The 17,613-nt window shown below is 45.8% G+C and overlaps 1 protein-coding gene across 3 annotated transcripts in view; it reads right to left on the reverse strand.

Annotated features, from left to right (window-relative positions):
* The window catches only part of LOC127430233 (cell adhesion molecule 1-like), a 334,868-nt gene that overhangs the window by 83,132 nt on the left and 234,123 nt on the right, over positions 1-17,613 (reverse strand). For all 3 annotated transcript variants that reach the window (XM_051679870.1, XM_051679867.1, XM_051679869.1), the window contains 3 exons: positions 10,739-10,897; positions 7,946-8,042; positions 6,284-6,456 (listed from right to left, as the gene is read on the reverse strand). In XM_051679870.1, the coding sequence (XP_051535830.1) occupies positions 6,284-6,456; positions 7,946-8,042; positions 10,739-10,897 (429 nt within the window). The remainder of the gene's footprint in view (positions 1-6,283; positions 6,457-7,945; positions 8,043-10,738; positions 10,898-17,613) is intronic.

Below are 17,613 nucleotides of genomic sequence, written 5' to 3' on the forward strand. Positions count from 1 at the left end.
GGCTCGTAGCCCTACCGGGGGTGGCACGCTCTGGGCGTGATATGCCGTAGCTATGACGTCAATGAGCCAGTGGGCGATCCTCTGCTTGGAGACAGCGCTTCCTTTCTGCTGTGCACCAAAGCAGACAAAGAGCTGCTCAGAGATCCTAAAGCTCTGCGTGCGATCCAAATAGATGTGTAAAGCGCACACCAGACACAGCAATGACAGGGCTGGGTCTGCCTCCTCCTGGGGCAGTGCTCGCAGGTTCACCACCTGGTCCCTAAAAGGGGTCATGGGAACCTTGGGCACATAGCCCGATCGGGATCTCAAGATCACGTGAGAATAGCCCGGACTGAACTCCAGGCACATTTCGCTGACAAAGAATGCTTGCAGGTCTCCTACCCTCTTGATGGAGGTGAGCGCAGTCAGGAGGGCAGTCTTCAAGGAGAGTGCCTTAAGCTCAGCTGACTGCAAAGGCTCATAGGGGGCTCTCTGTAGACCCTGAAGATCTACAGAGAGGTCCCATGAGGGAATGAGGTGCGGTCTGGAGGGGTTCAGCCTCCTGGTGCCTCTCAAGAACCTGATGATCAGGTCGTGCTTCCCTAAGGACTTACCGTCCACTGTGTCGTGGTGTGCTGCTATAGCGACAATGTACACCTTCAAGGTGGAAGGGGACAGCCGCCCTTCCAACCTCTCTTGCAGGAAGGAAAGCACCGATCCGACTGCGCATCTCTGGGAGTCTTCCTGTCGGGAAGAACACCACTTAGCGAACAGACGGCACTTAAAGGCATACAGGTGTCTCGTAGAGGGGGCCCTAGCCTGAGTGATCATGTCTACCACCAGAGGTCTGGTCGCGGGTGCCAGATGGTGCCTCGTCCCTGAGAAAGAAGGTCCTTCTTCAGGAGAATTCGCTGGGGGGGGGCTATCTCGAGGAACGTGAGGTCCAAGAACCATGACTGGGTGGGCCAGTAGGGTGCTACCAGGATGACCTGTTCCTCGTCCTCCCTGACCTTGCACAGAGTCTGTGCAAGTAGGCTCACTGGGGGAAGCGCATATTTGTGCAGGCCAGGGGGCCAGCTGTGTGCCAGCGCATCTATACCGAGAGGTGCCTCAGTCAGGGCATACCAGAGCGGGCAGCGGGAGGATTCTTGGGAGGCGAACAGGTCTACCTGTGCCTGTCTGAATCGACTCCAGATCAGCTGGAGTCTCCACTCTCCCCTGAGGGTAACCTGCCATGACAGCACATCCGCTGCAGTGTTGAGGTCGCTCGGGATGTGAGTGGCTCACAGCAACTTGAGGTGCTGCTGACTCTAGAGGAGGAGATGTCAGGCAAGTTGTGACATACACCGAGAGCGCAGACCGCCTTGGCGGTTGACATATGCTACCGTTGCCATGTTGTCTGTCCGAACTAACACGTGCTTGCCCTGGATCAATGGCCGGAACCTCCGCAGGGCGAGCAGAATTGCCAGCAACTCGAGGCAGTTGATGTGCCAACGCCATAAGCCGGTGCAGAAAGCCCGTAGAAACGTGAGGTTGGTCCAAGGGCTGAAGAGGCGGTGACAGACCAGTGTGATGACCATGCAATGTGTCCCGTGGCACCATACCCATCTCGGGACTCGAGTCTGAAGCCAGTGCTGAAGCAGTCTCATATGCATTAACCCGAGTGGAGTGGCCACTGCTGAGGATGTCATATACCCCAGGAGACTCTGAAAGAGTTTCAGTGGAACCACTGTTTTCTGTTTGAATGCCTTCAAACAGGCCAGCACCGAGGAGCTTGCTCTTTTCCCAGTTGACCTAAAACCCTAATCGGCTGAGGTGCGAGAGCACCAAGTCCCTGTGTAAACACAACATGTCCCGAGAGTAAGCTAGGATTAGCCAATCGTTGAGATAGTTGAGAATGCGAATGCCCACCTCCCTTAACGGGGCAAGAGCTGCCTCTGCGACCTTCGTGAAGATGTGAGGGGACAAGGACAGACTGAAAGGGAGGACCTTGTACTGATACGCCCGACCCTCAAATGCAAACCGCAGAAAGGGTCTGTGTCGAGGTAGAATCGAGACGTGAAAGTATGCGTCCTTCAGGTCTACCGCCATGAACCAATCTTGATGCCGGACGCTCGCCAGAATACGTTTTTGTGTCAGCATCTTGAACGGGAGTCTGTGTAAAGCCCAGTTCAGTAATCGCAGGTCCAAGATTGGCCACAACCCACCGCCTTTTTTTGGTACGATGCAGTAGGGGCTGTAAAACCCCTTCTTCATCTCGGCCGGAGGGACAGGTTCTATCACACCCTTCCATAGGAGGGTGGCAAGCTCCGCGTGCAAGGTAGCAGCATTTTCATCCTTCACCAAGGTGAAGTGGATATCGCTGAACCTGGGCGGACACCTGGTGAACTGAATCGCGTAGCCGAGTCGGACAGTCCGGATCAGCCATCGCGATGGATTGGAAAACGCAAGCCACGCATCCAAGCTCCGCGTGAGGGGGACCAAAGGGACAACCTCGTTGGACATACCGGCAGGTGGGGCCTTGCGGCGGGGTGGAGCTCGAGGTGCCACACCATGTCATGGCCGTGCTGAGTCTAGGGACATCGAAGCACTTACCTGGCTCCTTGTGACCACCCCTGGAACAGCCTGGGATGGGGGAGGAAGAGGCCTGTCCTTGCAACCCGTGGAGACTGTCACATCGTGGGCAGATCTGTGCCACAGCTGGGCACGCAGGGGTGGGTAGACCGCCGCTGGAACACCAAACCTGCAAGGGTAAAAAGGTGGACGGTGGTCGTGATGACGGCTGTGCACACTGGGTATGTGACCCAGGGAACGAGGAAACCGCTCTTTTGCTGAACTGTTGGGTACCGCAGCCACTTGGGCATGTGGTGAAATCAAATGAAAAGGCAACAAAAGATTCTCCACCCGGCCCTCCACCGGGGGATGGAGTGGTCTTCCTACCAGCTCCAAAGCAGTGGGTTTCGTTGACCCTGGGTCGCCCTTTTCAGGAGTGCTTTGAAGCCTTTTGTGGGTTCTTGGCTGCCGGCCATGAGACGGGTGGCATCTGCTTCCTGCAGTGGGCTCCATGCCTGGGCCGGGCCGAAAGGGCGGGCTGCAGCGGAGCCGGTGCAGTCACCACAGGGGGACGCCCTTGGCGACGAGCAGACGGGGTGCGGGATCTTGAGCTGCACCGAGGCAGGATATGCTGGATAGCCTCCATCTGCTGCTTCACCGTCGAGAACTGCTGTGCAAAGTCCTCGATGGTGTCGCCGAATAGGCCAGCCTGGGAGATAGGGACAGAAAGGAACCGTGTCTTGTCAGCCTCACCCATCTCGACCAGGTTGAGCCAAAGGTGGCACTCCTGGACCACTAATATGGACATCGCCCGCCCGAGAGACCGCACCGTGACCTTCATCACCCAGAGAGCGAGGTCGGTTGCTGAGCGCAGTTCCTGCATCAGATCTGGGGCGGAACTACCCTCGTACAGTTCTTTTAGCACCTTGGCTTGGTGGACCTGCAGGAGAGTCATGGCGTGCAGGGCAGAGGTGGCTTGTCCAGTAGCACTGTAGGCTTTGGCCGTCAGGGACGACATGAACCAACAGGTTTGGACAGGAGCTTTGGGCGTCCGCGCCAGGTGGCGGCGCTCTGCGGGCATAGGTGCACCGTGAGCGCCTTATCCACTGGGGGAATCCCCATATAGCCCCTGGCCGCCCCACCATCGAGGGTAGTGAGGACAGGGGAACTGAGAAATCGGAAATGGGCAGCAAAAGGTGCCTCCCACGATTTTGTCAGCTCCTCGTGCACTTCCAGGAAGAAAGGCACTGGAGCGGGGCGTGGCTGCTTTGAGCGACGCCACGAGCCCAGGAACCAATCATTGAGCCGCGAGGGTTCGGGTGAGAGCGGAGGGTTCCACTCTAGCCCGATGCTCGCAGCCGCCCAGGAAAGCATGTCCGTCGTTTCCGCATCAACCTGTGACTGGGCAATCATCCCCGAAGGGGGGAGCCCAGCTGAGGCTTCTGCGTCCGACTGGACAAGCCCGCTCTCCGATGCTGTGCTCGAGAGTTCATCAGCTTCGCGGGCTCCGATCAAGAGGTCGAACTTGCCGTGAGACGAGCCGGCGGACTCATCTGGAAACCCAATCGGGGCAGACGAGCGTGCTGGGGAATGGGAGGTCCGCGGGGGGATACCCGGCGGAGGTGGTCCCATTGGGGTCACCAAATCGCCCCCAGTACTAGCCGCACTGGCCTCATACCCATAGGTAGAAGGACCGAGGTGGGTAGCCGCTGGGGTGGCTTGCTTTCTTACGAAAGCAAGCCGCGACCGCAACGTTGCCATGGTCATGTTCTCGCAGTGAGTACATGAACCATCCACAAACGCTGTCTCCGCGTGGGTCGCGCCCAGACACGAAAGACAGTGATCGTGACCATCTGAAGTTGAGAGGTAACGACCGCAACCAGGAATAACACACAAATGGAAAGGCATCTTTAAAAAGATACGTCTTTAAAAAGATGTTCCGTGTGTGTGCCGTTCTTTTAGAGAAATATACTCTTTTAGGAAAATATACTCTCTTTTTTCTGCCGAAGCGCCCAGGGGCGTTCTCTGCAGTGCATTAGTGCAGAGGAGGGAGAAGCCGCTGAAATGCGCCGTCATATCCAGCAGAGGTGAACGAACAGTCAGCTCAGTAAACATTGACTGTTCGGCTCCTAAGAGAAAATCTGAATGAGTGGTTGCACGCCAGCTCCTTTTATACCCGTATGTCCGGGGAAGTGGCATGCAAATACCACTCGCCAATTTTCATTGGCCTTTTATCAAAGACCAGAGGTATCTCGGGCTCCCAAGAGTGACCCCTAGTGTCACTAAATCGACACAACATCGAGTGAGTGACAGATAGGGAATTACTGTAGATAGTTTTACAATAATTTTACTGTGGAATGGAATACAGCAGCTTACTGGCTATTTGTTGCCAGTCAGTTACAGTTGATTTTACATTAAAATTTTTACAGTGTACCAACAAGACTACCAAGACAGCATTTCAGCATGTCTATAGTTTAATTTTAAATTTATTATTATTATTTACTGTACTGTAATTTTTTTGTCCTTGGTATTTATTTATGTTTCTGCTGTTGTATCGCCTCAATTTCCCTCTGGGGATGAAGAAAGTAATATCCTATTGTATCATACCACTATGAAAATACAGAAATTCTCAGATGAAGCATTTGCAGTAAAACAATTACATAATTATGTAGGCTTGTCAACAGCAACCTAGTATTATTATATACACTTGGCTTAGGGTTTTTCAAAATCCCTAAGCCATTTCTGACAGTAGTGACCCCCAAACTCACCAACCAACCAAACACCCACCCACCAACACACACACACACACACACACACACACACACACACACACACACACACACACACACACACACACACACACAAACACACACATGTTGGTGCAGCTATCATTATGAGGACTCTCCATAGACATAATGAGTTTTATACTGTACAAACTATAGATTCTATCCCCTAACCCTAACCCTACCCCTAAACCTAACCCTCACAAAAAACTTTCTGCATTTTTACATTTTCAATAAAACATCATTTAGTATGTTTTTTTAAGCGATTTAAATTACGGGGACACTAGAAATGTCCTCATAAACCACATTTATAGCATAATACTCTTGTAATTACCAGTTTGTAACCTAAAACAAAAGTCCTCGTAAACCACTTAAACCTGCCCACACACACACACACACACACACACACACACACACACACACACACATACATACTATGTTTTTATATCATTGTGGGGACTCTCCATAGACATCCATGCATTTGTTTGGATTTTATACAGACCTAATGATAATTTATATCCCCTAACCCTAACCCTACCCCTAAACCTAACCCTCACAGAAAACGTTTTGCATTTTTACATTTAAAAAAAAAAAAATAGTTTAGAATGTTTAATAAGCCATTTCCCTCGTGGGGACCGCTGGGGACACTCACACACACACACGTACATTACATACATACGTACATACATACATACATCCGCTTTGCAAACAAAACATCAAACAACCATTATCTAGTAATTCTTAGATTTTGAAACAGGATATAAATGAGGAACTCCAAACCCTGAAGTCCAAACACGACTATTACATGGATCACATGTAGTCATCACGGGCACAGACACAGATTAAGCCAAAACCTACACTACAACTCACCAATACAGTGTAATTTTGTCCAAGACAAGGCTTAACTGTCTGGAAAACAGCTCTTATAAATTGTTGTTTAAATACGTAGATTACGTTAGAGCACATACCATAGACATAAAGGATGTAATCATCATAGGCTTCTCCCACTAAGTTAGACGCTACGCAGCGGTACGTTCCGTTGTAGGACTTGTTGAGGTTTTCGATTAAGAGATCAGAGCCAGTAATCACGGTGTGGGAGGGGAAATCATCATCCACTTTGAGCCAGTTAATTTGATGAGGCCTGTAAAACATCAGAATAATCATTTAGTATTCAGTGTGAAAATGCTCAGACAGAGGCAAAAAGGATCATGCCGTTTATCCATGAAAACTTTACCAGTGCTGTAAAATTGCCAAAAAATGCACGTCACAATCAAAGCTAAGCGACAAAGTGTTGATTTAGTTCACATAGGCGGTAATCAGTCTATCTATCTATCTATCTGTCTGTCTGTCTGTCTGTCTGTCTGTATGTCTGTCTGCTGCCTGCCTGCCTGCCATAAATCACAAAACTCAATAGATATGTTATTTGCTTGATTTGTTCAATGCAACTTTGATGCATTGCATAATTTTAAAGTTTTGTTAATAAATTCAGCAGGCTTAAGCATCATGAATGTGAGACCAAACCTTGCGTTTCTTGAATTCAAGCAGATGGAGGGCTATATCTGGGGCCTATAAAATGAAAATGCGAAGACAGAAACTAATAATAAAAGTGATATTGTTCATATATTTTACATTTACCTTTTTGAAAATCTTAATTTATTCATTAATTATTTATTTTTATAGTTTTAACAGTGGTATTTGTAACAAGACCATAGTAAACACATGGAAGCATGGATCTTCTTCACTACCATGGTTAGATGTAACATGATTTCTATAAAAAAAACTATGGCATTTTTGTAATTATAAACAGTAGACCTACTCTAAACACATGTAAAAACAATAAATACAAAATATAAATATTTATAAGTTGTAACAAAAATTTATTATATTCCCTCACTCCCCTAATGTAGCCTATGACAAATTTAATAGAGCTGAAGTATTGATGTGATAATAATTATTATCAATCTATTTCTGCCTAAAGTACAGTTAGTGCTACTATAGTAAATTCAAGGGTGGAGATGTAGAAATCTGTGCCAAATTCAAATGGTTTCTCGTGCCTTGCTTCTCACTGATTCTCGCAAAGCTGTGAGTTTAAGAGCTCAAGCTTTATGAGCTTTGTGCTCACGCTGCTTTGTCCATTGAGCCATATCCATCAACAGAGCCATAGATGTGCATTAGCCGAGGTTGTACCTCCGCCTGTGTATTTGACCCTGCTAAACCAGATACTTCAGATGTGTTGCTAGACTTCAAAATCAGATGAACCGTGGTACAAATATGTACCAACCCATATAATTGAGAACCAACTGATATACTCCAAGTCTAGATAAATGTTTTAATGCAAAGAGGAACTTGACGATAGATTTGATTATTATGACTGATAAACGCCCCCCATTTGTAACCTAAGCCCATACCCCCCCCCCCCCACCCCACCCCACACACACACACACACACACACACACACACACACACACTAATTTGTTCTCAGCACCCCCCTGGCATCCTTTGAATGCCGCCTGGTGGGTGGTACCACCCCTGTTGAGAACCCCTGATCTACAAGATAAAACAAACCAACATTAAACAAATGTTTACATATGTTTTCTCCACCACTGGACAAAACATACAGTAGGACTCACTGCGGTTTGCCTTTTGTTTTGCATGTTAGCTCAAGATTTTCCCCCTCTCTAGTTAAGCCCTCTGGAAACTCCACGACAATCTTCACTTCTGGTTTATCTGTGAAATTGACACAACAAAGAGACAAACACACACTCATTTCCAGTTGCTCTGCAGTGCATTGATTCAGCTCTGTACCCTTAAACCTATTGTATCTATCTAATTATCATTCCATGAGCACATACCTGCCACTCTGTCTGATTAAAAAAACACCCCCAACATGTTTGGACATCATTTGTGCACTCACATTTATATATTCATGGGTATTATGCATTCCTGTTTAATACAACAGTATTAAACACCATACAGTATTAAGTCACCCCAGTGAGCCAAAGAGCGCGAACACGACGTGATTGTTATAGCCTGGTAAAGCATGCAAGGGAGGAGGACACTGCCATGAATTTAAACAGTCAAATTAACAATACTGTAATAAATAAATAAATAAATAAATAATCTTCTCTTTTATCTATGTTAGTCAAAATGTCAAGCTGTTATAGTTGAGCTGATCCCTCCTGTCTTTTCTTTTCAAAGGTCACCCTGAGTAGTCAGCTATCTGAATAAATTAATATTCTGCCAAGATTACAAAAGGGTAGGTTAACCTTTCCAGGACTTCCCATGCCACAAAGGAGCGTACGCCAAACGTTCTTAATCAATGCATTATTTAGCGGACAGCATTTCATGCTGAGGCATAACATGACAGGGTCTGTTTTAATTAAAACAAATGCCTAGACCTTGCCCGCGATAATATTTTCATAAACCCTCTTATTGTGTAACAAAAAGTTCTGTAATTCATTACAATGTCAGTCAAATTGGCCCCGCATGCAGGTGAGAAGTTTAAAGGGATAGTTCACACAAAAATTAACATTCTGTTATAATTTACTCACTCTCATGTCATTCCAAACCCATATGACTTTTTTCACACAAAAGGAGAAGTTTAACAGAATGTCCAAGATGCTTTTTTTCAAACAATGAAAGTGGATGGAGACCAGCGACAACTGTGATCACTACTCACTTTGATTGCATGGAAAAGAGCAGCTTAGACATTGCTTGATAATTCTTTTTGTGTTCCACACAAAAAAGACAGTCATATGGTTTTGGAATAGCTATGTGCAAAACTATATATTTTCAACATCAACTTGTCGGAGGGTTTCCTGAACAGCTATACAATTAACTGGTCTTAAAGGTGCACTGGTCTTTAATTAACTGGTCTTAAAGTAAGTTTTTAGCTGGCTCTAACTCATCCCATTTGTCCCATTACTTGTGGTTTTGGACTCTATACTGACACTTATTGTCCTGGAAACTGGAAGTTTGTTTACTAAGTTGTGCCTCTTTGCACCAAAAATGTTTGTTTGTCTTCTGTTTTGTTACTTTTAGTCCGTTTTATTTTTTTTCTTATACTACACACATCCCAATTATGGACATTCTTGGATTCAATCCAAACAAGTTTTGTATGTTGCTGCGCTCAGTGTGCTCACACTTGCCGTTTGATGTCGCACCGTTATCGGTGCCATGAGAGCTGCAGGTCGTAGCCGTTTGTTTCACGACTCTTGCAGGGACCTCTTGTTTAGACATTTTATCTTTCCACTAGCACTCATTCTGTTTGGACTGTCTGGTGGATCACACTCATGTTTATCCAAACCATACCATCACTCTGGACTATACTGTTGACTCGGGCTCAGTTGTTGTTTGTAGTTAGCATATTGTGTTTGTTGTTATATTGTTTGTTTTGTTTGTTTTGTTTACATGTACTTTTATGTTTGAGCATTGGCTGAAATCGCTATATAAATTAAACATGTTATTATTATTGTCATTACTAGCGGTAGTAACTTGGTCAAATGCATGACACAAGTTGTCATGTGCAGCGCTTATAAGGGGGTGACCCACTCCATGTAAAATGAAACCACTTTTATTGAGTTACTGACATGACTGGAGTCTTCATATTATCAGAGTGTGCCTAGTTTTCATCATATTAAAAAAAAATAAATAAAAAAATGCTTTTCATGTCTTTAAGTGTAAAACTTTTTTAAAAAGCAAAAACTTTAAGGTGAACCTTTAAGGAAGCCTTGTATAATTAAGCTTGTTTCAGGTTCATGACTTCAATTGGATGCATTTCCTAGGGGCATTTACAGTATATAAGATGCATTCTTGCATAAAAAAATATGGTATGGTATAGAACGAAGGGTCTCATGACAATCATTTTTAAAAGTTGGACTATTTTTTATTTGACATGCCATCTAAAAAATGCAATGCTCATGATGACGCAATAACCAAAGACGCCAGTCTGTATGTGTCGAACTGTAGCACTAGGGCTTTAAAGGGGATGAATTTAAAGATGCGATTTTTCCAAGAGATTAATACCTTGCCAACTGTCTAACAGCTTCAATACAGCATGCTAAATAAAGCACCACAGCTAAAAAAAAATCGAAATATTATTATATTATATTATTTACATAAATTTATATATAATATAATATTTATTTATTTTATTATATATGTATTTATTCATTATATATATATATATATATATATATACAGTATATGTATGTTGTTGTTTTAAAAATGTATTTATTATAAACAACATTTATAAAATGGGTTGTGGCCCATCTTTAGTCTGGAACGACATAACACTTAGTACATATTGTATAAATAATGTAAATATAAATAATGAGTAAATAACCATTTTTGGTTGAACTATCCCTTAAAGTGAGACTATTTTCCAGCTGAACGTTTTCTCCTGATCTTGAGAGATGACTCACACTGCACTTCCAGGTATTTCTGGGCCTGGAAGTCCTTCACGGCTGGGTGGTCAATGATGCAGATGACGGCCACTCCATCGTCCTCCTTAGAGACAGTGAGTTTGAGCCGGCTGGTGACAGTGAACATCCTGTCGTATAACTCCTCGACAGTCGCCTCACCTGGGAACGGCCGCAAGAGTGAAATGTCAGCCATAACAAGCCAGCTCTCTCCATTCCAGTCTGCTCATGATAACACAGTGTCACCAGGAGAGGGAGGAGGGTCATGAAGAATCATACCGTAACCTCCAGACAAATTTCACATTCATTTATTTTGAGAGACAGGTCTAAGTGCACACTGAGCAGTCATGCTTACTAGAAAGTACATAGGATGCATTCTGTGCCATATATGTGATGTCGGAACATCATTCCAGGACATAAAACAAAGGTTCGTATGATAGGTTTTAGGGAAATAGCCTGCATCATCCATATGAGCATCCAACATGACATAATTACTATTTATTGGTGTTCATACATAAAGTATGGCTCTAGCACACACAATTTTGGATAGACACTGTTATGTACAAAATCAACAAATGGACAACTTCTTAAACATAAACCCTTTTACCTCACCTACAAATGTTTACAAATCAAGGCTGAATTTATTGAGGTTTTGAATTGTTTGATTTTGGCAATCTAACCCTTGAAAAACTAATTTCCAATATTTGTAGAACTGCATTCTTCCACCTCAGAAATATTGCTAAGTTACGACACATGCTATCTGTTTCTGATGCCAAAAAACTAATTCATGCGTTCATGTGCTCAAGACTAGATTAATGTAATGCATTGCTAGGTGGATATCCTGCAGGTTTAATAAATAAACTTCAGTTGGTTCAATATGCAGCAGCTAGAGTGCTAACTAGAACCAAAAAATATGATCAAGTCAGCCCCATTTTATTGGTGTTATATTGGTTATATTATTATATAAGTTTTGTATTAATTTTAAAATTCTGTTAATTACTTACAAAGCTTTGAATGGTCTAGCTCCAAAGTACTTAAGTGACCTTCTATCATGCTATAATCCATCATGCACACTACGAGCGCAAAATTCCAGTCTGTTAACAATACAGAGAATATCAAAATCCACAAAAGAAGGGAGATCATTTTCATATTTGGCTCCTAATCTATGAAATAGTCTTCCTAGCAGTGTTCGGAACTCAGACACACTCTCTCAGTTTAAGTCTAGACTAAAGACTAATCTATTCAGCCAGGCATACACCTAAATTATCCCTCATTTCATAGTAATGCTGCTTTAGTTAGGTCTGCTGGAACCGAAAACACTTCTCTCTTTAACCCTGCTTTAAAGTGAATGGCATCAGTGCTAAATTTATTCTATTTCTTTTCATGTCTAAACCTTGGGATTATATCCTGAATTTACCAGAGCCTGCCAGATCCATCTCTGGTCCTGCCTGATGTCTGACTCCTACTGTGTCGCTGAGCGATGATGACCAGCTGCAGCATGTGCCAGCCAGACTTCACTTCAGTCTACTAAGATGGACGTCACAGAGGATGAATCGATGCAAACTCAAAGATATGGGATTCTTCATGAGCCACTGTCTGAAGCATTGGCTCAAGATGGAGTTCACCAAAATTACCTGCCATAAACTTCCAGCCAGACTGCAATGCTCCTCACTGAATGATACCTACTGTATATCAACTTGATCAAAGGAGGGCCAACTAGAGGTCTGCACAGGCCTTAAAATGAAACGCGATCCCGAACCCTACCCGGCCCGAACGATACCGTCAGATTTTAAGCCCGAACCCAACCCGAACCTGAAATCCCTTACTATCTAATTTCTTCTCCTAGCAAGTACTATTGCAATAGGCTGTATTTTATGTAAGCATATAGGCAACATGCGTAATAGTATTGAAAAAGTAAACATACACAGTTTTAACAAGGCACGACAACCCCTCAGTACACTAGAGCAGAATGGAAAAATAGCATTGCTTTACCGTTATTTGCTGAAACTTCACTTGGTGCAGAACAATCTAGAATAAAATTAAACAATGCAACAGTCCACTGTATGCAGCCTGAACTTGTTTAGAATGTTGAATCTTTGTGATGCAGCGCAAAGAATGAAACAGAGCACAGGTGTCTTTTTAACTTGACACAGTGTTTAAAATGCGCCGGTCCTGCACGAGATGCTGAAGAAAAAGCGAGACGCAGTGCAAAAATCAAAGACATTTTTCCAGCATGTGTTTACATAGGAAAACAAGTGGAAAACAGAACAGATGCATGCAAAAACACTTTAGGTGTGAACGGCCCCTAACTCGAGCACGTGCGCGAAACAAGTTCAGAAAGCCTGTTTATTTTTTTATTCATTACAAACCCAAACCCGACCCCAAAGTCCTACTTGAAAAACTGACCTGGGTTCTCGGGTCCCGTCGGGCTCGGATCGGGTTGCAAACATCTAGGACCAACACACTCTTAAAAAAAAAAAAAAAACTACATAGAAAATGAATTAACCACTAACAAAAGCCTTCATTGGCCAAAATCAAAGGACAATGCATCTATGTGTATTTCCTCAGTTAATTCGGGATGACTTCAAGGACTTTAACACTAAAACTTATAGTTCATACAAAATCATTTTGTTTACCATTGACCCACAACCCTTAATTTGTTTACTAATTTTAACCACTAATAGTTAGAAATAAATAACTAATATTGGCATTATATTCATTAATTTTCTGTTACAGCATAATTTCATGTACAGCTGCTTTGAAACAATGCCTGTTGTGAAAAGCACTATACAAATAAATTTGACTTGACTTATATTTACTGTATTTATAATAAATAAATATAAAATATAATACAATAAATATAATTTTATCAATAAATAGAATAAAATATAACAAACAAATATAATAAAATAAAAAGTATAATGAAATATAATAATTACAATTATAATAAATGATATAATTTAATGTTAATCGCTATTGCAGTTACAAAACACAGTTAACGGATTTACCACATTTGATTTTCAGAATGGTTTCATTTTGTTCTGTGTGATTTCTGATGAAGGTCAAAAATGTCAGAACCATTGTGACAGCACACATACACATTTTAGTATTGATTTCACTTTATACTTCGATGATATTTCAATTCATCCATATAAAGACTGCAAATGATTTTACTTTTCTAAGACATATCTGGATTATTTTTTACTAATAATTTAGCCACTAAAAAGGTCTTTCTCAGACAAAGTTTCTCCATCATTTACTGATAAATGAGATTCCCTCTTTGGGATTGTGTCTGAGTATTAAAAACAGTTACCTGCAGCAGTACCACAAATTAGTTTCTGCTATTTCAGTTCTGAGCAGTCATCAAAGGTTTGGTAAAGATTTGTACATCTCTAAAGTTGTTTATACTCTACGTGACAGGGTTTACATTTTATATACTGTAATACATTGATATTGTACATTTTCATATCTATTCAAATGTAAAAAATTTACATGAACACTTTACTTATAAATACCTACACATCGAGTACCATGACTCAATGTGTTAGATAATGTCCTGGTTACTTTCGTAACCTCCGTTCCCTGATGGAGGGAACAAGATGTTGTGTCGATGTAGTGCCCTTGGGAGCCCCAAACACTTCTGATCTTTGAGAAAAGGCCAATGGGAATTGGCGAGTGGAATTTGCATGCCACTCCCCTGGACATACGGGTATAAAAGGAGCTGGCTTGCAACCACTCATTCAGGTTTTGTGCTGAGGAGCCGAGACAAGATCCCGGCCATGTCAGTGGGTAGTTCATTATTGTGGCAGGAGGGACACAACGTCTCGTCCCAGGGTCCATGACTTCGTGAACACAACTGGGGGTAAAAAGCGCATGTCTTCGCCTCCGGGAGGGGAAAGGCGCTATACGCAAGCGGTACACCCGGCCAGCTGTCCCGCAACTTACCTGCTCGTACCTGACAACACACAGGATGAGACCGGCTCAACCCGGAGATTGTAGAACCTCGCGAAGGTATTGGGTGCTCTGCAGATGTCTGCTAAAGAGGCGCCATTGGTCAGAGCCCAGGAGGCAGCCACACTCCTAGTAGATATCCTGGGCGTGATATGCCAAAGCGATGGCGTCAATGACCCAGTGGGCAATCCTCTGTTTGGAGACAGCGCTACCTTTCCACTGTCCTCCAAAGCAGACAAAGAGCTGTTCAGAGCATCTAAAGCTCTGCATGTGATCCAAATAGATGCGCAAAGCACACACCGGACACAGCAATGACAAGGCTGGGTCTGCCTCCTCCTGGGGCAGCGCTTGCAGGTTCACCACCTGATCCCGAAACGGGGTCGTGGGAACCTTGTGCACATAGCCAGGTCGGGGTCTCAGTACCACGTGAGAGTATCCCGGACCGAACACCAGGCATGTGTCGCCGACAGAGAATGCCTGCAGGTCCCCTACCCTCTTGATGGAAGTGAGCGCAGTCAGGAGGGCAGTCTTCAAGGAGAGTGCCTTTAGCTCAGCTGACTCCAGGGGCTCAAATGGAGCTCCCCGTAGGCCCCGAAGGACCACGGAGAGGTCCCACGAGGGGATGAGACGCGGTCTGGGAGGATTCAGCCTCCTCGCACCTCTAAGGAACCTGATGACCAGGTCGTGCTTCCCAAGAGACTTACCGTCAACTGCATTGTGGTGCGCCGCTATAGAGGCCACGTACACCTTCAAGGTGGAGGGGGACAGCCGCCCCTCCAACCTCTCCTGCAGGAAGGTAAGCACTGACCCCACTGCCCATCTCTGGGGGTCTTCGTGTTGGGAAGAACACCACTTAGCGAACAGATGCCACTTCAAAGCATACAGGCGCCTCATAGAGGGAGCCCTAGCTTGAGTGATCGTGTCTACCACCACGGGCAGTATGCCACTTAGGTCTTCCACGTCCCGTCCAAGGGCCAGGCATGGAGATTCCAGAGGTCTGGTCGTGGGTGCCATATGGTGCCCCATCCCTGAGAAAGAAGGTCCTTCCTCAGGGGAATTCGCCAGGGGGGGCTGTTGCGAGGAGCGTGAGGTCCAAGAACCAAGTATGGGTGGGCCAGTAAAGTGCTACTAGGACGACCTGCTCCTCGTCCTCCCTGAACTTGCACAGCGTCTGTGCAAGTAGGCTCACTGGGGAGAATGCATACTTGTGTAGCCCCCGGGCAGCTGTGTGCCAGCACATCTGTACCGAGGGGAGCCTCGGTCAGGGCATAGCAGAGCGGGCAGTGGGAGGATTCCCGGGAAGAAAACAGGTCTACCTGCGCTTGACCGAATTGACTCCAAATCAGCTGGACCACCTGGGGTGGAGTCTCCACTCTCTCCTGAGTGTGACCTGCCGTGACAGCACGTCCGCCGTGGGATGTGAGTGGCTCGCAATGACTTGATCCACTGTTGACTCCAGAGGAGGAGATGGCGGGCGAGTTGCGACATGCGACGAGATCGCACACCACCTTGGCGGTTGACGTACGCTAATATTGCCATGTTGTCTGTCCGGACCAACACGTGCTTGTCCTGGATCAACGGCCGAAGCCTCGCAGGGTGAGCAATACTGCCAGCAAGGCAGTTGATATGCCAATGCAGTCGTGGCCCTGTCCAGGGGCCGGTGACTGCGCGCCCGTTGCACACAACACACCAGCCATGCATGGAAGCGTCTGTCGTAACCACGATGCGCCTGGACACCTGCACTAAGGGGACCCCTGAATGCAAGGTCTGTCCAAGGGCTGAACAGGTGGCGGCAGATCGACGTGATGGCCACGTGATGTACCCCGCGGCACCATGCCCATCTCAGGACTCGAGTCTGAAGCCAGTGCTGAAGCGGTCTCATACGCATCAACCCGAGCGGCGTGACCGGTGCCGAGGACACCATATGCCCCAGGAGCCTCTGAAATTGTTTCAGTGGGACCGCCGTTCTCCACCTGAATGCCTTCAGATAGTTCAGCACTGACTGCACACACTCACTCATGAGGTGCGACATCATAGAGACTGAGTCTAACTCCATGCCGAGAAAAGAGATGCTCTGAACTGGGTAGAGCTTGCTCTTTTCCCAGCTGACCCGAAGCCCCAGCCGGCTGAGGTGGCTGAGCACCAAGTCCCTGTGCTCACTCAACCAATCCCGAGAGTGAGCTAGAATCAGCCAGTCCTCGAGATAGTTGAGGATGCAGATGCCCACTTCCCTTAGCGGGGCAAGGGCTGCCTCTGTGACTTTTGTGAATGCGCAAGGTGACAGGGACAGACAGAAGGGAAGGACCTTGTACTGGTACACCCGGCCCTCGAAAGCAAACCACAGGAAGGGCCTGTGTCGAGGTAAAACTGAGATGTGGAAGTGTCCTTCAGGTCTAACGCCGCGAACCAATCTTGATGCCGGACGCTCGCTAAAATGCGTTTTTGCATCAGCATCTTGAACGGGAGTCTGTGCAAGGACCAGTTCAGTACTTGCAGGTCCAAGATTGGCCACAACCCACCGCCTTTCTTTGGTATGATGAAGTAGGGGCTGTAAAACCCCTTCTTCATCTCGGCAGGAGGGACAGGTTCTATCGCGTCCTTCCATAGAAGGGCAAGGCAGCGGCGTTCTCACCCATCACCGAGGTGAAGCGGCGAACTGAACTGCGTAGCTGAGTCGGACGGTCCTGATCAGCCACCGCGATGGGTTGGGGAGCGCAAGCCATGCTCTCCAATGCTGCGATCGACAGCTCATCCTCTTCGCGAGCCCTGAATGAGATCGCGAACTCGCCCTGAGATGAGCCGGCGGTCTCATCCCAGAACTCGACCAGGGCACACGAGCGTACTGGGGAATGGGAGGGGTTTCCCGGCGGAGAAGCTCCCATTGAGGTCCCCAAATCGCCCCCAGTGCTAACCGCTGCAGCCTCATA

The sequence above is a fragment of the Myxocyprinus asiaticus genome, chromosome 39 (genome assembly GCF_019703515.2).
Source record: "Myxocyprinus asiaticus isolate MX2 ecotype Aquarium Trade chromosome 39, UBuf_Myxa_2, whole genome shotgun sequence".
Lineage (NCBI taxonomy): Eukaryota > Metazoa > Chordata > Actinopteri > Cypriniformes > Catostomidae > Myxocyprinus > Myxocyprinus asiaticus.